This window comes from Chinchilla lanigera, unplaced genomic scaffold, assembly GCF_000276665.1.
Source record: "Chinchilla lanigera isolate Chin_1 unplaced genomic scaffold, ChiLan1.0 scaffold00019, whole genome shotgun sequence".
NCBI classification, from domain to species: domain Eukaryota; kingdom Metazoa; phylum Chordata; class Mammalia; order Rodentia; family Chinchillidae; genus Chinchilla; species Chinchilla lanigera.
This window is the reverse complement of record NW_004955420.1, coordinates 6,670,846-6,696,923: the sequence shown is the minus strand read 5'-3', so window position 1 is coordinate 6,696,923 and position 26,078 is coordinate 6,670,846. Positions and strand designations below refer to the sequence as shown.

At 38.9% G+C, this 26,078-nt stretch overlaps 1 protein-coding gene across 3 annotated transcripts in view; it reads left to right on the top strand.

Moving 5' to 3' along the window:
- Window positions 1-26,078, top strand: part of Tbl1xr1 (transducin (beta)-like 1 X-linked receptor 1) — a 158,953-nt gene that overhangs the window by 8,558 nt on the left and 124,317 nt on the right. Inside the window, exon 1 of one of the 3 annotated variants that reach the window (XM_013513512.1) lies at window positions 5,894-5,951. The exons of the other annotated variants lie outside the window; for them this stretch is intronic. Coding sequence (XP_013368966.1) covers window positions 5,909-5,951 — 43 coding nt within the window. The 5' untranslated portion in view covers window positions 5,894-5,908. Of the gene's footprint in view, window positions 1-5,893; window positions 5,952-26,078 lie in introns of those variants that run through there. 3 annotated transcript variants of the gene reach the window in all.

Below are 26,078 nucleotides of genomic sequence, written 5' to 3'. Positions count from 1 at the left end.
TTCAATTTTTATTTTTTATTAGTACATACTTGTAGTATGTAATGATTACATTCTTTGTGCGGGAATATGCCATTTGGAAAAAGTAATTGTGAAAAAGTGAAGCATCCAGTTAAGAATTTTTGTTGTTTCAACTTCAGCAGTCAAAAGAAGCAGAAAAAGTATGTTAGTTTATCCTATGCTTTTTAAAAGTCAGTTATTAAAGAACTGGATCTGAATATTTCTGGTATCGCTTAGTCTCAGATTTCTTGGCAGAATTAGAGTAGTTATATAATTAAACAGTGTTGGTTCTTTTTTGATACTGGGTCTTCAGAAAAGTGAATTGGTGAGTTCTGATTCTCTTCTAAGCTTCATAATGAGACATAATTCAGTGCAAACCTTAAAAGGAGGTTTTGGTTTCTTGTTTTAAAGGTACTATTTTCCCAAGAGTTTTGGAACCAGGTGAAAACTAAGGTTCTTACAATCTAGCAGTTTATTTTAGTAACCATGGCAGTCTTTGGTACAGTGGGATTTGTTGAACTGAGTGGATCCTCCTGTAGCCTGGCAGCTTTCTTACTGACTCCAGTCAGATTCTAATTCTGTTTTCGGTTCTATTGGTACCACTTGTATTTGGGTCGCTTGCAGTTCCTCATTGGCTGTTCAGTTTGCCACTAAAGGGGCATCTCTCCCAGTTGTGCTGAACATGTACAGCTTCCGCCGGAGCAGCCCAGAAAGGTGTCACCCGTTTCTGTGCTCTGCAGCCCTGTGAGCCTTCCCTGAGGCAGTGACCCTCACAGCAGCAGGAACAGGATCTGTCTGATGAACAGGAAATCCAGTGTGGGGTGTTAGTGTGGTGAAGAGCTGCAGCCAGATATACCCTGTTGAACCCTGTCACGTCCACTTCCTGTATGTATGGCTTTGAGAATTTATATAATCATTGCAGTTGGTTTCCACTTCCGAAAAATAGGAATAAAAGTTCTTTCTTCACTGAGCAGTTGGTGAGAATTGACGGGACTTGCATGTAAAGTGGCGTGGGGGAATACACCGTAAATGCTCGTTGCTTCTGCCACTGATGTTAGCTGCAGAAGCAGCAGCTGCAGAGAGGCACAGAAAGATAATCCCTCCTATGGGTTATTCTGTGAGCTTGTCAGGGCTACTGTGGCAGCTACAGAGATAGGGTGGTCAGAATTTCCAGTCAGAGGGCTGAGTTTGGTGACTGAGCTGCCCCTGCTCTGGAGTGAGGTCATGTACTGTGGAGCTTTGTTACATGTCTGATGTAAATGTTGTGTACAGGAGTATATTGAATTTTGTCACACTTTGATAAGGTATCTAGAAAAAATGATTGCTAGTTTTCTTAAAAAAGGAGACTGCATCCCTTTTCTCCAGCCCCTAAATCAAGTGTAGTTAGTTGTGAGTGGCTGCTGCTTGGGTCCATCATTTCAAATATATATCACCTTTAAAAACATTTTTTTTTTCAAATGATGACACGAAATATTACTAAAAATATGTATGACATAACAAAATGCATATAGCAAAAATAACAAACAAGTTTTTATGAGTTGATACTTTAGGACTGAGGATGTGCCTTAGTGGTAGAGCACTTGTCTAGCATGTTCAGGGCCCTATGTTCAATCCCCGGAACTGCAAATAAATAAATAAAAAGTTGATACTTTAACCCCCTGATATGCCCTTATTTTCTATACTTTTCTATTTGTCAGTAGAAACATGCTTTTATAAACCTCTGCATTGATTTTATGTAAAAATAATGTGACTTTATTCAGTGAATTAAAAATATATGCAAAAGAGTACAGAATTGTAGTTTTCTGTTCTTGTTTTTAGGTGAGACAGAGTTTCACTGTATAGTTCAGGGTGGCCTCAAACTTGTGGCGATTCTCCTGCTTCAGCCTCCCAAGTGGTGGGATTACAGGCCAGCAGCAGCATGTCCGGCTTTGTAATTCTTTTATTGGTTTAGAACTAGTATTCAGAATGAGAAAATTGTTGACATACTGGCTGGCAGAACATAGATAAGGTGTTTAAGTGGTATTGTGAGACTATACTGTATTAGGATTCTGAAATGTAGATGCCCAGTTTTGCGAGGTATGTTTTATAATGATTATTTTAATTGGTGTTAAATGTAAAGTGTAAGACTTTTTTTTTGGAGGTACAATCTGCAAGCAACTCTCAATTAAGAACCTTGAATTTTTTCATAAAGGGCAGTAATGACTAACAGCAATGAACATTATGCTAAGTTTCTTAAGTCCTATTAAAAAGTTTGGATAATTACTTCATGCTCTTAAACATGCTGCGTAACACGTGGGCTGCATGAAGCCACACTATTTGACGAGTAAGCCTCTTTGTGGGATAGGCCTAAATTGACGTTCTGACCTGTGACTGTGTCGCCTGTTTCTGGCACAGACCTCTTCTTGACTGAGTATTGTTAACTTGTATCTACTAATCAGAGCCTTTTTTCCTCCATCCATCTTTATCTTCAGCACCGGGTAGAGTGTCTGGCACACTGTAGACTTGCCGTTCACATTGAGCTGACTATAAAGCTCTTTGTCTGAGTTTCCTCGTACAGCAGAACCTTTCCTGTTTGAAGGTTACTCAAAAAATATAAAAGTAGAAAAGCAGACCATGCAGATTGCCACATCCGCTGCCCCTTGGACTCGTGTTTGTACGGTAAGAATTGTGAGGATCTGCTTTGAAAAACTAGTTTTCTGCTCTGCAGTTTTTGGCATCTGTAGGATCTTGCAAACTTTGTAGATACAGTAGGAGACATAAGGATTATTTATGCTCAAAACCTGGGTGAAAGAAAGAAAAAGCATGACCTGAACATTTGCAGTTGGATCTGAACTGGGAGATTGTTTGAGCTTGTCCACTTGCTTCTTGTACTCCCGTGCTCTTTGGAGTCCGTTTCACCTCGTTCTTTCCTCCCCTCCCCCATATCCCCTTGACCCGATATGATCTCTACTGTTCATTGGCTGTGCTTCCTGGGTTTTGGTCTTCGTGTGGGTTTTTAGTCCATACCCCTCCTGATGCCCACAAGTTTGACTGTTAGTTTCTCACAGGTTTCAAAGTATGTGTTCATTCCATATATTTTGTCTTGTTAAACCAAACTTTGGTTCCTAAGTGATTCTGTGACTCAGATTGGCTCTTAATTCTTGAGTTGTTCTTTTCCTGATCTGCTACCCAGTCTATCATGGAAATAACTTCTACTTTCTGTGTTTCTACTTTTGAGTGTAGGATGGCAGTAGCATTAGATTTTCATTTGATGGTGGTGAAGGGTGACAGGGACAGAACTGGAATAGGAGTGAGTGATGGTAATACCAAGTTGTCATGGTGAGCTGGGCACACCCTTTACTTCTTGTTAATGGTGAAAATATCCAAAATAATTGAGACATGGCATCCTTAAAGTAAAGGTTGGCGGATAAGAGGTCTTGGTCGATTGGATTCCGTGTATCATTTGGAGCCTACCTAAATTGGATGGCTCCTTTGTCAGAAGGGAGGTAGTTGAGCTGCTCAATTGATTGAAACTAGAATTTTTGGTTTAAAACTGAATAAAGCCTGTAATCTCAGCACTTGGGAGGCTGAGGCCGGAGGATCGTTGTGAGTTTAAGGCCAGCCTGGGCTATAAAGTGAGTTCAAGACCAGCCTGAACAGCATAGTGAGACCCTGTCTGAAACAGTCCAAAAAAAAAGATTTACACACTATTGTGTAATATATTAAAAGAGTACTTAAAAATGAGTTTTAAAAATTTAACAGTAAATTTAAAATCGCCAAGGATAGTACATCTAAGAGATTAGTGTTTCATCTTTCCTCCCTAGTGTTAAGACAGACTAGGTATTACAAAATGGAAATATGTTCATCTTATAGGCCTTTCTTGCTCCTATCTTTTATTTATCTATAGGAGAGTGCTCTTGATCAGGCAGACGACTGTGTGTGTGTAGGCACTCCACTGCTATTGCTTTGCTCCCTGCTGTTTGCTACCTTTTTTGGTCAGATACTTGAGGGATCTGGCTGTACTGTTTCATCTAGCCTCACTTGCTCGGCATTTTCTCCCGGATGATTCAGATCTGTTCTGCTAGTGGTACATTGGTTGGTTGGTTCCTTTGGTCTGACAGATCCACGTTGCAGGTGACTTGCTAGGAGTGAGAACTGGTAGTGACAGGAAAAGTGGCTTTTAAAATCTTTTGATAAATAGATGAATGCACATGGTGTAATCTAAAGGCTGTAGTTTGAAGTCCTCAAGAATAGTTCTCACTGTGAATAGTCTGGGAAAAATAATCTGGTTAGGTTCAGGAATAAATTCTGCGTCTTCTGGATACATTTTATTTGCCTCTTGAGTTTTAGATAAGCTTTAGTTCTCTGTTTGCAAAATGTCAAATACTTAAAAAGATTTAATTAGAATGGAAGAGATAATGTAATGAAAAAGAATACCTGCTTGGTTGTGCTCTAGTGTGTGTCTGTGTCCTGAATGGACTTCCATTTGGTGCTGACTAGGGGGGTGATGTCCGTGTAACAAGGGAGTTGCTCTGGCTCTCACATTGTTTTCCCGAGCATATTCACATTTTTGCACCAAGTAACCAGAGCCGAGCTCAGTGTTCACTAAGCGCTGCGCACCTAGTGTGGCCGTGTTTTCAGTCACGAAAGTTACTACATCTGACTTGCCCTGATCTTTTTTTGCTTTTGCCTGAGTTTAACTCAGCAACCTTAAGTGTTCTTTAATCCTCCTCAACTGTCTAAAGTTGTATATTTATCACAATTATTTATGAGGAATTTGACATTAAAATTTTTGTTAGTGCTTTTAGGTGGGTTGTTACTTTTTCTAATGTTTTGGTGTTAAGATTGAATACTTTTTTTGTTTCTGTTGTTTTGAGACAGGGTCTTGCTATGTAGTTCAGACTGGCCTTGAACTCAGGAGACTGGCCTCAGCCTCCCGAGGTCTGGGATTACAGGTGTGCTAAAACTGAGTGCATTTTAAGTGTCTCCCTTTCACCTTGTTTCTTTCCTTATAATACACTGTTACTTTTAGCATGTGACTTTGCATGAAGTAAAGTTTCCCACAAATGCATTTATGGTCTTATAAAACATGTCCCAGAAATATTTATATGTGTTATTTTGCCTAGCTCAGAAAGGTCAGTTTGCTTTTCTTTCCTCATCAAACCTTCATCAAAAAGGGTTTCCTCACGAAGTGTAAAATTCAGATGTGTTTCCCTCTCCCACTCTGCCCTCCCTTCCCCACCTACCTGGTCCTCGGCCGCCTCAGGAACCTTACCCAGTTTCACAGCACCCTCCCCTGTTCACTGTTCTCGCCACACGCCACACCTTCCGAGCAAGCTTGTTCCTGTCTCCGCACCTTAACTGCTTTGTTCTCCGGCTGGTGCTCTTTCGCCGCTCAGGTCTCAGAGGTTCCAGTGCTAGCACCCGGAAGAGGCTCCACGGAGGTAGCTTCCAACCCCCAGCCATTTTCAGTCATAAGCGTCTCTTCTCCTCATAGCACTGATTTTTTTCTATGTATTTTTTTTTTCCTCCCAAGGCAGGGTGTCCCTGTGTAGTTCAGTCTGGCCCTGAACTTGGCAGCTGTCTTCCTGCCTCAGCCTCCCCAGCTTTTCTCTTTAAAATAGCCTTGATCATTGATTTTTGTTTGTTTGTTTCCCTGCAGAATTTAAACTTTATGGCAACAAGAATGAGCTCCATCTTGTCACCCGGTCCAGTACACAGAGCAGGACCTGGGAAGTGCTCACTATTTGAATGAATTAATGTCTCAGGAATGTTTTTGTGACTGGTTGGTAGCCCGAAGCTGGGTCATCCTTTCAGTAGAATATTGGAAAGAATTCATTGAAAGGCCAGCCTGTAGGGGAGGGGAGAAGAGATTTTACTAAATTAGTTGTAGTAAAGCTCAGTGCCATGTGTTTCTGCTTTTCTTCAAAGAATGTACTCACAGATGATATTTGGATCAGTCTGGAGAAGAAAAGGTAAAGGAATAATTGATAAACCAATTTTAAAATGTGGTTTGTGTTAATCATAAGTGTTAGACTTTAAGAAGTTAACATTTTATTTTTCTTGAATTAAAATGCATATTTCACCGTTGGAGTAGTGTGATGAGAGATGGATACCGCCAGCACCATTTGCGTTTAAGGTAGAGGTTCAGAAAATTTTGTAGTTTGCTTTTAACTGCATGTACCTGTGATAAATATTTTGATGAGTCATCTACTTCCAAATGGTGGCATGAGTCAGGACTCTTAGTTGTACTGCAGAAACCCAGTTCAGATTTTTGGTTTATTTAAGAAAGGGTACTCATTGGCATGTGGGTATAGGAATACAAACACAGGTTGAATAACTTAATAATGGGAGGAACATTAAGTCAGCTGGACTTTACATATAGTCAGCACCAGACGCCTTTGAATGCTACCAGGAATCTGTCAGCAGTTCTGCTTTTTTTTTTTATAGGTTGATTTTGTTCTTTCCTAGTAGATTGGCTTTCTTTACATGGTAGGAACATTACTTGACAGTGCTCAATTTTTATGTTTTCCTGTTTAGTGACTACCTCTTTATTTCATTTGGAAAAGTCTTGAAGGACTTTGATCAGTCTGATGTGAGAAGATTCTCACCATAGCCATATAGGCATTGGCTGCCTCCACATACTTGGAGGCAGGGGGCGGGGCAATGGGCGCAGCAGTTGAGCCAACTAGAGAACTGCAAAGGAGATGCCCTTCCTCAATCAGTGTGTGTCCATCGATACTTGGGAAGATTGGTCCTTTGAACCATGGCAAATATAACTTAGATTTTTCTTTTACCCAAAAGTGACACGTCCTTTGATTTGTGGTTCTGTGTCATTTAAAGTAAAGAAACCATCTTAAAAAGGAAGAGATCTCATGTAGTTGTAATTTTGTGTACTGTGTCTATGGCCAAATGAGCTATCTTCTCAAAATGAAATACATAGTAAAAACTTCGCTGGTACATATTTTGGTTTTCTTTTACTGTTTATGCTTTTTGTTTTTTGAGGCAGACTGGGTAAGGTCTCAGTCTGGCTTCAGACTTTATATGTGGCTGTGAGTTTCTGAGAACTCAGCCATCCCCTTGCCTCAACTCAGCTTCCTCTGGGATTACAGGTGCTTGCTGCCACACCGCCCTGTTGGTTTTGTTTGTAACATTACTTCTGCTGATTTAGTAGCTAAGGGAAGCTTAAATTTGAAGGCACTTAGAAAGCTGTCAAACTGCTCATTATACAAATGTAGATTTTTGAGCTTTGAGGAAGATAACCACCTTCATCCTAACCAGACATTTGAATAATTTTAATGTTTAACAAAATTAAGTTAAAAATACTTCACTGGCTCACCAAAATAATAAAATATGTAGCCATGTAGAAGAGGCCTCTTGTGCTGTACTCAATATTCTGGAGATGATTTGTTTCATCTTTAACACATTGGATGCAGTCTCTGAGGTGTCTTCTGGCTCCAGTGCACTTGGACTTAATTTAAAATTGTCTTGAGCCAAGTAGCAAGAAAAAGTATATAGTACTAATGTCACTTACACTGGTTTTTCTTAAAATACTTCCATTTTTCAGACATCTTAATTAACACTGGCCCCAAACAGAGCGTGTTTTAGATGTTTGAGGAAGAAACCGGTACTCGTTAGTGCTGTGTGCTCAGGTGCGTGGGTTACACCCCGTGACACTGTGGGGGCTAAAATAATCGCGTCATTCAGAATGGTTTTCCCCACTTAATACTCGGGTTTTCATGGAAGGATTTCTGAAAGTCAGAACCGGTTTTTCCGCAGTTTTTGTTTGTTTGTTGTTGTTGCTGTTTTTTGAGATAGTCTTGCTTTTGTAGTTCAGGCTGGCCTTGAATTCATGCAGACGGTTGTGCCTCTGAGTGCTGGAATTTCAGGTGTGGGCCACCATGCCCAGCAGCAGTTAAGATTTTATCTTGCTCTTTTCCTACATATTTTAGAAATTGTGTACTAAAAGTATATTTGTTAAATACTTTGAGAAAATGTTCACATTTATAACTTTACTAAAGTTTTAAGAGTGCTTATGTTAAAGTAATTTAAAATAAAAAAAAAACAGATTTATGAGTTGTATAATGAGGAGAGGGTATCTGGGCATAAAGACCCAGTCTTTCTGGCAGTGTAGTTTATGTCTAGCATATCTTTTGTAAGTTGGAACAGACCAGAGTAGGGAAGGTAAGGAGGGAGACTTTGCTATACTGAGGTTAGACAGGGAACTAGTGAAGGATTTCAAGCAAAGCACAGGTGTGTCAGCTGTCAGTGCAGTGTGTGTGAAAAGTGGTATGAGCGCTTGTGAAGGAAGGAAGCCTTAGCTTTGTACAGGGGGACAGCTGAGCTGGTGGAGTGTAGTAGATGTGAGTGATGCCACCTAATGCTGGTAGTATTGGAAAATGGTCCATGAATTCTGCAGAAAAGCAGTTAGAGATTAGGAGAGAATGGTGTTGAAAAGTGCCAAACAGCTGTACTTTTTCCTCTCTGATTTTTTTTCTCCCTGGCTCACTACTTGCTGCTCCTCATCTGCTGAAGAGGAGATGGGGAGTTTATGGGGATGGAGAACTGACTTGCTATCTGAATAGCTAATGAACCAAAGCAAAAACCAAGAGGCTGAGGAATGGGACATTGCTCCTTGAGAGTAAGGAGTCAGTCCCCTTTACCTTAAGCAAAGGACAGTTAAGTTAGATGCATGTTTGAAAATAGATGTAAAAAAACACATTGGTGAAGTGTAACTAATTCATAAAAATTCTAGTGGATGTAATTTTTATTGAATTCCAGTTTAGTTACCTTTCCACTTATTTTCAAAACTTTTTGAAGATTTCACATTAATATAAAAATTACTAGAATCTCAGTTTGATGACTTAGAGAATTAACCTGTTAGGTATAATTACGTAAAGTTATTGAAATTATGTATTGCATTAATAAACTTATGAAATAATTTAATCGATTAAATTTCTTTGGAGATAAAGTGTTGTTAGGTACTCCAGTTAGGTACTCCATAACTAAGTTTATACCAGAGGCAGGGTACAGTAGCCTAGGTTGTCCTCGAACTCACAGTAATCCTCCTGCCTCAGCTTCCCAAGTGCAGAGATTGCTGGAATTACAGGTTTGCGCCACCATGCCTGGCATTGTGAAATAATTTTAGACTTGGAAGAGTTGCAAAGATAGTGCTAAGTTCCCATGCCCTTTCAGCTGCCCTAATCTCCTTCCACAGTGTTAAAACATTACATAATCATGGTACTTGTGTTTAGTAAACTAAGGTATGGGTTTTCTTTGAGTCTCCTCAATTTGCCTTTCTAATGTCTTTCTATTTTCTGTTGCCTCAAGACTCAGTCCAGGATCCCATGTTCCATTTTAGTTGCTTCCTTAGTCTCTGATCTGTGATACAGCTGCGTTTTCTGATTTAGCATTCATCATTGGAGCTTATCTGGAGCAATGATTATTGTGTTTTTATTTTTTGTATTTATTTTTTGCCATCCTGGAGATTGAATCCAGGACGTTCACACTGAGCTACTTAGCACTTTTTTTTTTTTTTTTTTTTGAGCCAGCATCTTGGTAAGTCTCTTAAGTTGCCCAGGGTGGTTTCAGACTTTTAATCCTCCTACCTCAGCCTCCCAAAGTGCTGGGACTACAGGTGTGAGCTACCATGGTTTGGTTATTTTTTATTTTCATTTTTGTGATGCTGGTGATCCAACCAGGGCCTTGCGCCTGCTAAGCAAGTGTGTACCACGGAGCTATAACCCTAGCCCAATTGTTGTTTCCCAGTGGTTATTTTCTTTTTCCTTTATTTTATTATTTTCCTTTATTCCAAGTATTACTTGGAGCCCGCATTTCCCCAGATTCTTCCTTTTCTGTTTATTCTGTTTTGGTTTTGCTGTGCTGGGGGACCCAGGGTCTTGCATGTTCTAGGTAAGCACTGTACCACTGAGCTACCCCACCAAACCTTCTCCTACTTATTTTCTTATTTTCAAATTTATTCACTCATTTAGTCATGTGTGTCAGTGTGGACCTGTGGATATTTATTTTTGAGGGGTTATAATGCAGCATCACTACTTACTTTGTTGTTCAACCTTCTCCCAGCTTTGGCCACTGGAAGCCCTTTCAGATTCCCTTTCAAAATGACTTTTTTTTTTAAGGAACTTTCTTTGTGACACAGCATGTTCCAGATTCATCATATAGTTTCTCCTTCTCAGCCCTAGATTCAGCCATTCCTCCCTCCAAATCCCTGGCTTTCTTTTATTGACATTGCAGAAAGACTTATTCTACATCAGGAAGTAATATTTTTGTATAGATTATATAAAATCATTATTGGCTTGTGATTCTACAACAGCTTCAATTAATTAATTGATTACTTATTTATTGGTGCGAAGATCAAACCCAGAGCCTTGCACATACATGCTAGGTAAGTGCTCTGTTCCTCTGCTGTATCCCCAGCCCTACAGCACTTTCTTACTTAGCTTCTGAAGCAGTTGTTCACTCAGCTTTTAAACTTGTAAAAGGTGTTTGCTCAGTGTCAGCATTGCTAGACACTAGAAATCAAGGGCAAAGAGGAAAGGATCATTGACCTCAAGGACTTTAGAATTTTGATGTGAGAGAGGTCTTTTATAAATACCCTCCCTCAATTATATTTTATCTAGTCTCTCTTCTGTGCTAGTCACTGTGGAACAAGTCAACAGAAGGATAGTGAGAAAGAGCTGGGTAAGCATAGCAGGGGTAGTTGAAGGAGCACACAGGAGGGGTTACTTAACCCATCGCCAGCTCAGGAACGAGTCTTGTGGGTTGAGTGGGGAGGTGGTGGGTAAGGGTAGGAGAAGAGAGGATGTTGCAAGAGAGGAATTGTGCAAAGACGGTTAGGGTTAATGATTTGAGTTGGGTCTGGAGATAAGCTTCAGGATGTGTGGGGGAGGGGATGGGAAGACATGGTGGCAGTGTCTAAACCATGAGAGCCCTGTGGATAGGCCAGCGCACTGGAAAGTTGAGAGATCCTTTGAAGGAATTTGAGTAGGAAAATAATACAAACAGCATCCTGGCGGCACCCTGGTTGATGCACTGGGTCAGGAGGCTGTTGTCATGACAGTGATGAGAGATGAAGGTTTTAACCAAGAACTGTGACAGTGGTTCTCAGATTTTAGTGTGGATTGGAGTCACCCAGAGGCTTGTTAAACAGATGCTTGGTTGGGTGTGGTGGCATAAACGTGCTTGTGATCCCAGCCAGTCAGGAGGCTAAGGTAGGAGAATGACAAGCTTGACACCAGCCTAAGCAATCTGATGAGACCCTGTCTCACAAAAAAGGCTTGGGCATATAGCTCAGTGAGTGGTAAGGCACAGGCCTGGGTTGTAGTCACTTTCCAGTGCATGAACAAAACCCCCAAACCAGCTTGCTCAGTGCCCCACCTCTCCAATTCCTGAGAGTTTGTATTTCCAGTAAGTTCAGGTGATAGGGATGTTGGTACTGCTGGTGTGAGGGCTACACTTCTGAGTCAGTAGGCTGTGGTAGCCAAATTTGATTTTTTGTCTTTGAATCTGAACAAAATGAAGTAGTGCTTTTGTTTGTTTTTTGAGATGCTGTGGATTGAACCCAAGGCCTTTGCACTGAGGTACATCCCCAGCACCCCGCTTTTATTTTTAACCTTTTAACACAGGGTGTTGCCCAGTTGCCCAGGCAGGGCTCAAACTTGGGGTTCTCCTGTTTCAGCCTTCATTGGAGAGACATTGGAGAGAAGTGAATTAGATGGAGGGATTTAAATAGCTGGTCAGCCATGGTGGATTTCTCTTTATCTCCGATTTTTTTCTTGACGGTTCCTGTATATATTGGTCTTTTTTTCTTTGTGTTTTGGCTGGCCTTGAGCTCCCTATGTAGCCCAGGCTGGCCTTAAGCAGGTGTGTGCCACCATTTGGGCTTATATTGGTCTTCGTCTCATAGAGCCTTGAGAACTGCTGGGGTTTTTTTGACTAGTGAAAGAGTGGGAATTAGTTTTTGGAAACATTCACTTGGATATGTGTACAGTTGGTTTTGTACATTACTAGTGGAAAATTTGTACCATGAATATTACTGAAATTTTTGTTTTTCTGTTGAGCTCCAATTATAGTAGCAGTTTTACAATGGCTTTGCCTACTATACCTGTGGTGCATAATTTGTAAATTGTTTGAACATTATATAACTATTTTGAATAGTTAATTTGTTGCCTGCTGTGATGGTGATTTTTATTTTTTTTGGAGAGAGAGTCTCACAGTTCATTATGTAGTACAGGCTGACCTTGAACTCATGATGATCTCTTCTGCCTCAGCTTCCCCAGTGCAGGGAGTATAGGCGTGCTGCACCATGCCCAGCTGTAACACTGATTTTACTAGCTGTATCTTTTTAATATTGTTTTCTGGAACCCTTGATTTAGTGAGTGAAATGTGAATTTGATTTTTTGTCTTTGAATCTGAACAAAATGAAGTAGTGCTTTTGTTTGTTTTTTGAGATGCTGTGGCTTGAACCCAGGGCCTTTGCACTGAGCTACCTCCCCAGTACCCTGCCTTTATTTTTAACCTTTTAACACAGGGTCTTGCCCAGTTGTCCAGACAGGGCTCAAACTTGGGGTTCTCCTGTTTCAGCCTTCAGAGTGTTGGAATTACAGCTGTGCACCACCATTTTGAAGTAGTATTTTTAAAAGTTCAAATAATTATAAAATTTGAAGTTTTAGCTGTTTTTTTTTTGTGGTTACATGGTGGTTGTAATTGCTACTACTTTAGACTAACGATTGCGTATGGTATAGTTTCTAGATTTTAAAGTCTTTGAAGAAATTTTTGAAATTTAGTCTCTACAAACATGAAGTGATAACTCTATTGATTAGTAAACAGTTTTATCCAAGAAAATAATAAAATGCCCTCATTGTTGCTGAATTTTCAACCGGTATTTTCGTTCAAAGGACATGTATGCATACACATACCTATAATATATATATTATATGTAATGTAAATGTGTAGTCAAGTTTTAGGGATTCAAGGATCCTAAAATGATAGAAGGTAAGTTTTGTAGAAGGTTAGGGGACAGAATGAAAAGCTGCTGGGTTGCTGTCAATAACTGGCTGGTTGGGGTAATGGGATTGTTGAGGAAGAGGCCCAGAGGCAGGTTCACACTGTGTCCCCTGCCCCGCAGTCGGTACCTTTCTGTTAGAGCAGACAATAAAGTGGCTGAAGATTGCAATACAGTGAATTCTAAAACAAATAGTGGAGATTGGGGGTTTAACAGGTAAATGTTACTTATAAGTAGTTGGCTCCTTTGTATGTAAATATTTTAAAAGTATATATTGGTACTGTAATATTAAATATGTACAACTTCGTAGAAAGAAAAGCTAAGTGTGTTCGTGTGTGTATGAACACCAAGTGTGAAGCAGTAGTAACTGACTGTGACGTGTTAGAGCATCTAGAAAATGGTTTGTACTTTTGTTTCTTTATGTTGATGGTTTTCACTTGAAGTACTGTATTTCTTAGACATTTGTGCAGGCAGCTGAAACATTTTTTAATATGATTTTTATTTTTTTTTAATTTTTTTTTGGTTTTTCTCCGGTACCGGGAACCGAACTCACGACCTTGCGCTTGCCAGGCAGGCGCTTTTGCCGCTGAGCTAAATCCCCAGCCCCTTAATATGATTTTTAAAAAGAGATTCATACTTTTTTTTTTTCTGGTACCGGGAATCTAACTCATGACCTCGTGCTTGCCAGGCAGGCGCTGTGTCTCTGAGCTAAATCCCCAACCCCATACATTGTTTTTAATTTGCCTGTGATAGAATCCTGCTTTCTATTATGTACCGTGCCCAATTTCTGTTGTGTTTATATACTTACCATCTAAGTAGCTTAATTGAAATATACTGAAAGATATTTCCCATTTTTTGATTTGAAAGTCTGGAGTAGTAATTATGAAACTTACAGTACAGTTTTTACTCCATAACAAACATTTCTAAAAGGCCTTTTAAAAATGAGCACCTAATTTTAGAGGTTAAAGTTGAGATTTTTGAACAGATCTCCCTTGGACAGAACCTGCTGTTCTCCACTTGTATAACCTGCCCGTCATCAAGCCCCTCCCCACCCCACTGGAATGCTGCGTTTGCTACAATTGGTGAGCATACCCAGACATGTTGTTTTTACCCAACGTTCGTAGTATATATCACATTTCACTCCTTTCATTTTGACAAATACATGCTGACATTATTTACCTTAATAGCATCACAGTATTTTCACTGTCCTAAATATTTCCGTGCTTTGCCTCCCGCATCTTCCAAGTCCTGCCAATCACTGATCTTTTCACTGTCCTCATAGTTTCGTCTTTTCTGGAGTGTCCTATAGTTGGAATTGTAAAGTATATATTGCCTTTTTTTTTTTTTAATCTTGGCTTATTTCACATAATAATACACATTTCCGTTTCCTCCATGTGTTCTCATGGCTTAAGAGCTTGTTCCTTTTTGGCCCAGAATAGTGCTCTGTTTTCTGCCTATGCTGGTTTATCCATTGACCTACTGAAGGACATCATGATTACTTGACAGTTATGAATAGAGTTACTATAAACATCCATATGTAGGTTTTTGTATGTGCGCATAAATTTTCAATTTGTTTGGGTAGATACTAAGGAACATGATTTCTGGGAAGATATGGCAAGGAAGTGTAGTTTTGGAAGAAACCATCAAGCCATTTTTCAAAGTAGGTTTTTTTTTTTTTTTTTTGTCTTTTTGAGATAGGATCTCATTATGCAGTTCAGCCTGGCCTTGAGCTCACTTTGTAGCCCAGGCTGGCCTCAAACTCACAACAATCCTCTTGCCTCAGACTCCCAAGTGCTGGGATTGCAGGCATGCGCCGCCACACCCAACATCATTTTGGATTTCTCTCAGCAAGGAATGAGATTTCCGTTGCACAACCTAGATTTCCAGATCCTGGTGTTACAGGTTTTGGTCATTCTGATAGGTGTGTGGTGATACCTCATTGTTTTAATTTGTATTTCCCCAGTGATCTGTGATGTAGAACATCTTTTCATAGCTCATTTACCATCTGTATATCTTATGAGGTGTTAAAGTCCTTGGCTCATTTTTTGAGTTGTTGTACTCATTGGTGTGTTCGAAGAGTTTTTTGTATTTGTGACACTCCAAATGTTTGTTTGTTTTGAGACAGGATCTCACTGTGGAGTTCAGGCTGACCTCTAGGTACCCCCGGGGCCGGCCAACGGCCTCAGCCTCCCAAGTGCTGGGATTACAGGCATGCAGCACCATGCTTGATGACGCTCTGGATTTGATTATAAAAAAGAAAACTTCTTGTCTATTGGGCAGCAGTCTTTTATCAGATGTGTTTTACAAATACTGTGTCAAAATTGTGTAGCTTGTCTTGTAGTGTCTTTGGCAGGGCAGTTCTACTTTTCTGTCATTTCTTTCATGGATTGTGTCTTCAGTGTTGTATTTCAAAGTCATTGTTTTGTCAGGTTATCTAGGCTTTTTTCCATTTTACCTTTCAAATTTTTTTTAACCGTTTTGGGTACCATTTTGACTTTTTGTGAAGAATGTGAGGTCTGTGTCTAGATTCTTTTTTTTTTTCTAAATGCTTGTGGACATACATGTATTTGCTCCAGCACCATTTGTTGAAAAGCACATTTGCTCTCTTGTGCGTATTGTCTTTTTCTTTGTCAAAAATGTGTTGAGTATGTTTTTGGGCTCTTTGTTTTATTCTGCTGATTTACCTGTTCTTTCACTTTGATTACTATAGTTTTATAGTAAAAGTTCAGGTTCCAGAGTACAAGTTCTCCAGATTTGTTTTTCTTTCCTTTAATATTGTGTTGACAGTTCTGGGTCTTTTGCATGTGAAACTTCATATAAACTTTAGACTCAGTTTGTTGACATGTGCAAAATAACTTCCTGAGATTTTGATTGGGATTGCATTGAATTCCTCATGGATCAAGTGGGAAGAAATGAAATCTTGGCACTATTGATCATTATTATTTATAGCTGTGGACTATCTCTCCATTTACTTAGTCCTGTAAGTTCTTCAGAGTTTTATAGTTTTCCTTACAGATCTTGTGTGTATATTGTTGGATATATGCCTATGTATCTTATTTGTTTGGTTATTATCATAGGGGTTTTTTTTTGTTGTTGTTATAATAAAATATCTGAGACTGAGTAATGTATAAAGAATAGAAGTGCCATGGTGGCACATACCTGTAATCCCAGTACTTGGGAGGCTGAGACAGGAAGATTGTTGTGAGTTCGAGACCAGCCTGGGCTACAAAGTGAGCTTGAGGCGAGCTGAACTGCAGAGTGAGACCCTGTCTCAAAAAGGAGAAAAAAAAAAAAAAAAGAATGGACGTTTATTTGACTCATGATAGAGTCAAATAACTGGGAAGAGAGACCGGGAAGACCAGGAGTGTGTGCTCCGGTATGTGCTGTGGTATCTGCTTGGTGCTGCATCATAACATGCTGGATGACATGATAAACCTAAGGTGAAGCACATACATTTTAATATACAATTTGGTAAACGTTGTTTTAGTGGAGATATAATTTGCTCCCAGTGAGTTGGACAGATATGAAGTGTACAGTATTGACAGCTTTATCTGATGATGTAACTCAGTGTGACTCAACCCTGCCAATATTTAGAACATTTCTGTCCCTATGAAGTCCCCTCAGGCCCTGTTTTCATTTAGTTTTCCCTTCTTTCCACCTCAGACAATCCCTTTTCTGACTCATAGTATCATAAATTAGTTGTGCCCATGATCATCTTTTTTTGTGGTACTGGGGATTAAATGCACCTTTAAAAAAAAAATATTTTACACCAATGTAACCATCCACAAAATGAAGATCCAGAACATCTCCTCCCTTCCAACAGCCTCTCTCCTCCTCTCCAGGTCTGTATCTTCCCCATTAGAGGTAACCCTTCCATGAAATGTCCTAAAAAATACGGTGAATACTTAAGTTTAAAAATAGTATTACAATCGAAATATTGCCATATCTCCTTCAAAATACATCCCCAGTCATCGAACACGTATCCTATCATTCTTAATACTTTCTGAAACACTTCAGAAGCCCCCTTGTGAGTATCTCTGGTGCTGTCCTAGCTGCCTGCACATCATAAATCATTTCAAAGTGTTTACCTTTCTTGGGCATTTTGAGTTTGAGGGAAAGCCAGAAGTTGTATGGTGCCAGATCAAGTTAAAATGGATGCGGATGCACTGTAATGTTTTTCGTTGGATGCCACCCAGCAGCAGCATGCACCATGTTTTTGATCATTCATCACAGAAGAGAACTTCTGGAACTGCTTCAGAGAGTGTCAAGCATGAAAGATTAAGTGTGTTTGAAGTGAAGGGGATTAATGGCAGTGCATCTTTTCCTGTAATAATTTTCTTTTAAATTTTGTACATTCATCACATATTTTTGATACATTGTACTGACCTGTGTTTGTTAGAGATTAGTTGTGTAAATCTTGTGTCAGTGGGTTTTTTCATGTTGTGCAGGCTGGTCTCAAACTTGTGAGCTCAAGCAGTCCTCTTGCCCCAGCCTCTAGTTCACGGAACTGCGGGCATCATCTGTGTCACACCAAGCAGTACTTTCTTTTGCATTTTTCTTGGCTGCTGTCTTTCTTAAACCTGTGTGTGTGGTTAACGGACATCTTAGTTTTCAGCTTTGGGATATTCTAAGTGAAGTTGCTGGGAACAGTTCTAAATGACTTACATCATTTTGGTGTATTAGAAGTGAAATTGATGGGTAACTGGGTGAAGTATATAACTATTTAACATTAGTGGATACTAACAAATAGTTATCAAAAATAACTGTACCAGGAGTTCAGCTATCAATGTGTGAAAGTTCAGGTTGCTCCATACCTTGGTTAACACATAGTATATATTGGTCCTTTTTGTTTCAGCTATTTGAATGGAAGTGTAGTGGTATTTCATTGTGGTTATAATTTGAATTTCTTTGGTGACCAGTGATTTTAAATTTGTTAACGTGTTTGCAATACATAATGAATGTATTCATCGTGAGGAATCGGTGTACAATTCACATCATGACCTTTTACTTTCTCTTCTCCCCTCATCCCCATCTCTGTCCTGTCCCCAGATCCTTTCCCATTTCTGCCTGTTTCCTGTCATCTCTCTTTTATTTGCTCTTTATGTTTGGATTCTCATATAAGAGAACAAATGGTGATGAGAATGTTTTCATGTGTTTTTTGCTTCATGGTTCTTAACTGGGTGATGGGTTTTAGTTTTTATGGTTTTTTTGTTTTTTGTTTTTTTTGGTGTGGGGAATTGAATTCATGACCTCACCCTTGCTGGGCAGGTGCTGTGCCACTGAGCCATATCTGTGGCTCTTGGTTTGGTTTTGAGACCAGGTTTCATGATGTAGTGCAGGCCGACCTTGAACTTGCTTAAGTAGCCCAGGCTGATCTCTTAATTCACAGCAGCGCTCCTGCCTCAGCCTCTTCAGTGCTAAGATTACAGGCATGTACCACCCAGCCTGGTTGGGTGATGAATTTTAGAATGATTTTGGGTATGTTTTATAGATTATAGAAATTAAGTTAGTTTTTTTGTGATATGAATCTGCAAATATATTTTTATGTGTTTTTAGTATGTATTTTCTTAACTGGTGAAACCACAATTTCAGGGTTTAAACAAATTTTGTCAAAATTGACCTTCTTTCTAAATTAGACTATCATACTTTCAGGAATCTAATGTGCCATTAGATGTAAGATATTTTATTATTTTGTGTATCCTTATGAAATAGGAAACAGTCACATGTTATGTATGTCACAGGGACAATATAAGTGAAATAACTTGACTAAAGTGTTCCCTCTGTTTTACTCCCAAGTTTTTTCCTCTGTACCATGTTAAGTACTGGTGGGAGAATATTTCTTTAAAAATCTGGAGAACTGAAGTTATTAATGCTGTACCATTAACCTAATTTTGCAGTTGGGGAACTAGCTTATTTTTAATTTCTAGGCTTAGGATTCTTGATAAGCATTTATGATTTTCCAGCTAAAGCCCCTCCCCTTAATCACTTACAATAAATAAGGTGAAAACTCTAGACCACTGTTGTTTGAGATTTTCTCCAAAATAACTGCCAGTCTGCAGATGTTGGTTCTGGTTGCCCATTTACAAATATGACGTGATACTAGTTGTCTAACATGAAGTGTAAGACCAGTCTTGATTCTAGATTATGTCTCAGAGTCAGTGTTACAATATGAAATAAAAGTAACGTATTTTTTCCAGATTGTTGTATTTGAAGTAGTATTGCCCTAGCTTAAAGAAATCAGTGTATTTATCCTCTTCAATAACTGTAGTTTGTATATGTATTAAATTTAGTTAAGAGAAGTAAAATTTCAGTGATCATACATGTAACCATGCTATGTGGTGCCTTCTAAATATTCATGGCCTTGGCTAGTAATCTCCATTTATGTAGAGTTTTACATGAGTATGGGTGAGTTAAGAATGTTTTACTTGCATTTTATTAATTTGTTAAAATCTGACTGGTTCTCATAATATACATAAAAATGTGAGATAGGTATAGAAAATAATCAGTTTACTTACTGCTTGTGAAAATCTTTTTTTAGACAGGATTTTGGGAAAAAGTGTTAAAGGATGTATAAAGTAGCTAAAACAGCCACATGAGTAGTGAGGATGGCAAGAATGGGTTGAAAAGTTATCCAAGGTATAGGTAAAATCACCAGAAAAATAGGAAAGTATGTATGAGAATAGGAAAGAGAGTTATGAAAACACCTAGGTATGCTTGTGTAAATTTATATCTAAGATTAACTGGCTTTGCTTGTGTAGTGTATTTAATATGAGCATTAAACTTTTAAAAAGCATTTATGAAGAATGTTTTGGATCTTTAAATGCTAACGTTTAAATTTAAAATAACTCAGAGCTTGGTCAAAAAGAATTCATTGGAAAGTATTGAATGAAACCTGGTTCAGGGATGTATCCTGGAACTGGGCACAGAATGGAAAGTAAGGACCCACACAGTGGAGACTGCCCTTGCTGATTCTCCACTCTCTCTTCTGCATACTGGGTACTTCTGTCTGGTCCCACAGCGGAGCACAGTGAGGCTCTGCTAGCTGTCTGTGTTCTTCTCTCCTTTGTGCCCCTGCCTCTCAGATTGAGTAATGCACTTATTTGATGTCCCGTACAAATCTGGTTCTCTAGCCATACGTTTAAACTGTGAGGTTAGATACATTAATATGATGATATCAATGAATTTGATCTGTTGGTACAGCTTTTCCAATTTTTAAAATAAACATGCTAAAATTTACTGATACAAGCAAGCTATGTGTCTTTTGTAAAAGCAGCATCTTGAAACTTGAGGACCAGCATAGCTTGTCTTAAAGATGTAAACAGTCATGTGTCTTGGTCAAACCCTGTGCACACAGGCGGCAACGGTTACTTGCTATAGGAGACTTCTTTGGGCTCAGGGCAGCTGGTAGCATCCCTCCATGGGTTATACAGTTGAAGGTTTCATTTTTGGCAGATTTGTTCATGCATATGACATACTTAGATCTTTTTCATCCCACACCCCATCAGCCCCCTTGTCCCACCCACTCCTCCCTCCTTTTTCACATTTTGCTCATCTTCATCGCCTAGGAGCTGGTACGTCTAAAGTTACCACTGACTATGATTATTTATTTTGGTGACTTTGCCATTAGATAAGTACTGATGAATCTGTAGTGATTGAAAAGGGTACTGTAAATGTTTATTTTAAAAAAGAAAATGGATAAAAGACATGCTGTTGTAAATGTGAGAATTTTATGTCTTGGTGTTTTAAAGTAGTTATTTCAATTAGGCTATCATTTTTACATGTGTAAATTATATGTATTGACTTTTACATAGTACTTTTAAATAAATCTTGCAATCTTAGATCATTGAACATGTTCTATTTTAAATGAGGGTCCTTCATAAAGTGTATACTTAAGATTATGTTACAAATGATTATTTACCATTTTTGAGGTAATCTTTCTAGCATTAGAAAATGTATGTATTTTCAAGAAGCTGGTATACCGTATTCAGTTTCAGTGATTCAGTGATTTGTTTGCTTTCTTTCCTCAGCAGCAGGAATCAGGCTCAGCATTTTAAACCTACGATGGGAGCTGATGTCTTCTTTTTGCCTATTGAGAAAATTCAGCAAAGTACCACATAAGTAAAAAACATCCTTCTCACTGCAGGAGTTTGAAAAGAAATTTCTTGCTCTTCTCACATTTTAGAGCAGGAGATCTAAAACTCATGAACCTGCTATCTCTACTTTCAAGACGAATTATGTCTTTTTAGAGGCAGTAATAGTTTAAATGTGGTCCATAAGGATGGCTGTTCCTATTCTTGATTTATACTCGTTGTTTGTAGAACAGTATTTAGCATTACTTCAGGGAACTTTTTCCTGGGTTTAAACATCCACGAGATTGTTAGTGGTTTTTCAGTTTTCTTCAAACTAGTGGTGCTTAGCTAGGGTTGATGCACCACAGATAATTTCCTAATCAAATCAGTCTAGGACCTGTAGCTTCCTACCTTCTGTCTTGGTTACCTTTCTGTCATTGCTGAGACAAAATGCCTACCATGCAGAATTAAGGAAGGAAAGGTTTATTTAGTTCACAGTGCGTGGAGGTTTCAGTCCATACTCAGCTGGCTCCAAGGCAGGGTGGCACATGGCAGAGGGCAGCAGTTCATGGCTGTGGAAAACAGCAAAGCAACAAGAGCAAAAAGGGAGGATCAGTGGGAGGAGCAAGCCTCTTTCCCTCCCTTACATTGTATGCAAGCTACCTGCCCCAGGGCAGGTGTAGCACTCACACCCATAATCCCAGCAATGGACCGTGAATCAGTCATAAACTCTGGAAGCCCACATCCATGACTGCATGAAGCTTTAGGGGGACATGAAGACACAAACCATAACACTGTCTTAGTTATTTCTTCTGAACTATCTCTTAGAGACAATGTTATAGCAACAGGATTTTCGTTCTGTAATAGATGATATGAAATTTAGGATTAGGCCATAAAAATGAATGACTCCTTTGCTAGAATGTTGGCCTGTTCTTTGGTCCTGTATTTACACTGGAATTTTCATTGTGTAGTTTTACTACATTTGCCCTATTCTCTTCTTGTTTATATTATGTATTAGCTTTAAATATTGTGTATTCTTATAACCTCTAAATTTATTTTTGAAACAAGTGTTGATATTATTGTAGATATGATGAATTGTTGGTTAGAGAAGAATTAGCTTTATTTTCTATTAAATCTTGGCCCTGTCTTTTATCAAATATGAGGCACAGGTCAATCACTTTACTGCTTTTTTGAGTCTGTCAAAAGTAATGATACTGGATGTGTTGGTTATAAACTAGTCTTCAAGCTGTGTAGTTCTTTTGGGCAGCGTCAGCAGTATAGCAGCGTGAGGGAGTGGTGAAGAGCTGAAGAGGCTGTGTGGAAAACAAAAAAAACAAAGGGAGATGGAACCAGTAGTAATTCAAAAAAGAAAAGATTACATTTGGGCTAATCCAGAGCAAAGTAAATGGTATATCAAGCTGTAGGAAACTAAAAAATGATAGAGAAAACCATATAGAAAGTAAAGGAAAAATATGTAAAAATGTATAGAATCCTGAGTCACATTACCTGAATAGGTGAGGGAAATAAATATGAAATGACAGCTTTCTCAAAAGAAGGAAACACAGTATGGCTCATTCAGCCCAATATGAGGCCCAGGGGAAATCAGAGAGAGGAGGAGTGCATAGTGCCCTCTGGAAAGCATAACTCAGAGTAAACGTAGCAGCTTAAAGACAGGTACCACAGACTGAAAAAGAAGGGTGGCGGCTGGGACCATCTGTGTAAGAAGTTTTTCAACACAGCTAGACCAAATGAATACCTATTAATTTTCTATAATTGTGTTTCATTTATTTCTGAATTCCCTCACATTGTTACACATTTGAATCAACTTGGAACAAATTGAGTTTAGCAGTATTTAGGACAAGAGTGCAGTCTCTAATGGGAAAACTCCTTCTACCCTTGGGTCCTGAAAAATTATTCTGGATTCCACAGTAGTTAAGACAGGAAATATACTGCAGATGTTCTGAGGTACAGCTGGTTTCACACTCAGCCTGTTTGCTGCATTATTATGTAAACCATCAACTAACAGATTCAGATGTAACTGTTTATTAATACAGCTGCTCAGACATACTGGTAAATTTATACTGAGACATACATACTTAAAAATGTAATTCATAAGTAGCGATGGCTCAATCTGGAAAATGTGTGGTTTTCAGTATCAGATTTGGCTCTCTCCAGGCTTTGATTTTACATACTCTCAGTGATTCTGGGCAAGTGATCCAGCTTTCTTTCTCTACAGCCGTGTTACTGTAAAATTAAAGGAAACATCTTTAAATTGTCTTCTGTTTCTGCGACCTTGTGAGTTTCGCTGGTCTTCATTGTTCATTATTACTAACATTTTGGATGAGCTATCTTAGACGTAATTATATCATACACAATCTTATATCCAGGAAAGATTGTGTTTTAAATTCCGAACAACCAACTCACATTCCAACATAGTGAGGTCCGACCTCAAAGATTCCCACACGTGGTTCTAATTTGATCTTCATTTGGAAAAAAAAAAATTGGTAAAATTAAAAATGATGTGACTGTTTTTCTTTGCAGATTAATACCGTCATTAGTTCATTTGCAGCCTTACTGTAAGTGGGATTTATGTCAAAGTGTCTTTAGGCAATAACTTTGTTGCCTATTCTGCTGCTTGGAGCTTGAACAAAGGCTTTTATTTTTCCACACAGGAGTTCCCAGTGGGGTTGGAGGTAGTCAGATAGAGCTGGAAGTACTGCTAACAAATGGCAGGGAGAAGCATTACTTGGATCTGAGTAGTTAAAAGACAGGAGTAACCTTTCAGTTCCACTTTTTTGACAAATAACCTGTAGTTACTGCAAGAGGAGGAAAGGATCCCGTACGGGTCAATTTTGAGTTTTAGTGACTTGGTAACTTTTAATCTCCGAGTTCTGACATGTGTTCAAGACTTCCTTTGACATGACACCATTGGGTTCTCTCTCAAATCTTGTTTTGTACGCCTCTTTAAAAACAGTGCCGTTTACTTCATTTCTTGTAAAAGTCTTACTTACTGCTGGCCTTAATGCTTTCTAGGGAATTGTAGGAAATAAGGTTGCATTTTGCTCTTGATTTCCAATATCCTGATTGCTCAGAAGACAGCTCTTTTGGGCACTATTTTCTAGTTTAATATGTCTCCTTTTGCTGTAAAAGCAGATAAAGGAGAGAAATAAAATTGACCTTTTTCTGGCTTAACTTTATTTTAATTAATTAATTATGTTTTTTAAGGACAGAGTCTCAGTATGTAGTTTAGATGGGCCTTGAATGCACTGTGTGGCACAGACTGGCCTGGAACTCGCGGAGAGTCCCCTGGCTCAGCCTCTTCAGTGCTAGGATTACAGACAAGGGCCACCACACCTCGCTGGTTTAACTTTAGTTATTGATTAAATTGTGTGGTGTGCTATATCCTGTGTGTCTTTCTCAAAGTAGAGAACTAGGGTGGTGCAAATACCCATACTGTATGTATATACTTTAATTTGTTTCTGTTAGCACTTACTAAAGCAGACGGTTTCTGTAAAGCAGACGCTGAAGGTAAAGTATACACACAGGTCTGTGACTGGAGTGGGATGCAGCCATAGTCTGTATTTAAATGAATAAAAACGGCTGTGTGCCAATCAGGTTTTATTGTGCTAGATTGAGATTGTACTGAGATTGAAATCTCATGATGTTCACCCCAGAAAAACCTGGGGAGCTATTCTTAGCTTACAGCCCATACTAAAGCAGGTTGGATTGGACCCATAGGCTGTAGTTTGCCAACTCACGTTTTAGAGCAATGATGATAAATTTGTTTCAGTTGCTTTCCCAGTACTATTTAAATAATTGTAGAATTGCTGTAATACAAAATTAGCAAAATAAGTCTTGAAACCTAAGAAACTGCTTAGCCGTTTTAAACCTTAATTTTCTTATATAAAAAGAGAACAATGCAGTTACTACAAATTACAGTTCTTCATTATAAACAACAGAAGTCACCCAGCCTTTTGTGATCGGAGTAGGGATTTATTAAAGAATAGTCGGTATTCACAGTCATGGGGCGGGTGGAGGTACACACTTGCATCTGATTTTCAGGGCACACTCCCAAAACCGTACTTTAGATCTAGGTTTGAGAAAGCACCTGACATTGGACACTAAATACCAGATTCTCAATTTAGTTGTAGATGCTGCTCTGTTAGCTTGCATTTCATTTATAGGTTATAGGCACTCTGCGCTTTAGCCACTGCGAAGGGGCTGGCCTTGCTGCTGCCAGCATCGAAAACCAAATCACTTTGTGGAGGTTTCTTTTAGGGAAATATATGAATAATATGCTGTGTCCCTAGCTATGAGGAAAGCTTAAGAGTTTTAAATTCCAATTTCTTCATTAAGTCATAGATATCACCAGCTAATGGAAAGAACAGAAAAGTTCAAAGGTCTTTCCAAACTTTTACCAGTAATGAGTATGATGGATGTCCGCAACAGCTACTGAGTACCATCAACATATTTACCTCTTTTTTTAAACTTAAACCTCAAATAATTGTGACCTGAGACTACAGCTTATGAAAAATTTAAGTTCTAAGTTGATGTATGTGTTGGTTATTTAAGACCTAAAATTGATTCTTCATTTAAAAAAAAAAAAAAGAATGGACTTGTTTTCATGGTAGCCAGCAAAGGTTAATTACAAAAAAGTCAAATGTCTATTTGAAAAGAAAATTTCTTAAAGATAGGAAGATCCTGAGTATTTTCTTACCACCAGATGGCTGCTTGTCTTCTGTGAACTGTGGTTCTGTTTTGTGTGGAGATGGGAAGAACTCGTTAATTATTGCTTATACTAGACTGTATTGTTCAAAAGTACTTGCTTTCCTTCTTTAGTGGGGTCCCCCTGGAGGGCCCCCTTCCTAGGGAGGAGTACTTCCTCGATCTCATTGACATCGAACTTGGCCATGGGACCTGCTTTGGCCAGTGGTAGGTGAAAAGAATGGGTATGCATTGTACCCAAGCAGAAGCTTCAGGAGTCATTGCAAACGGTAATATTCGCTCAT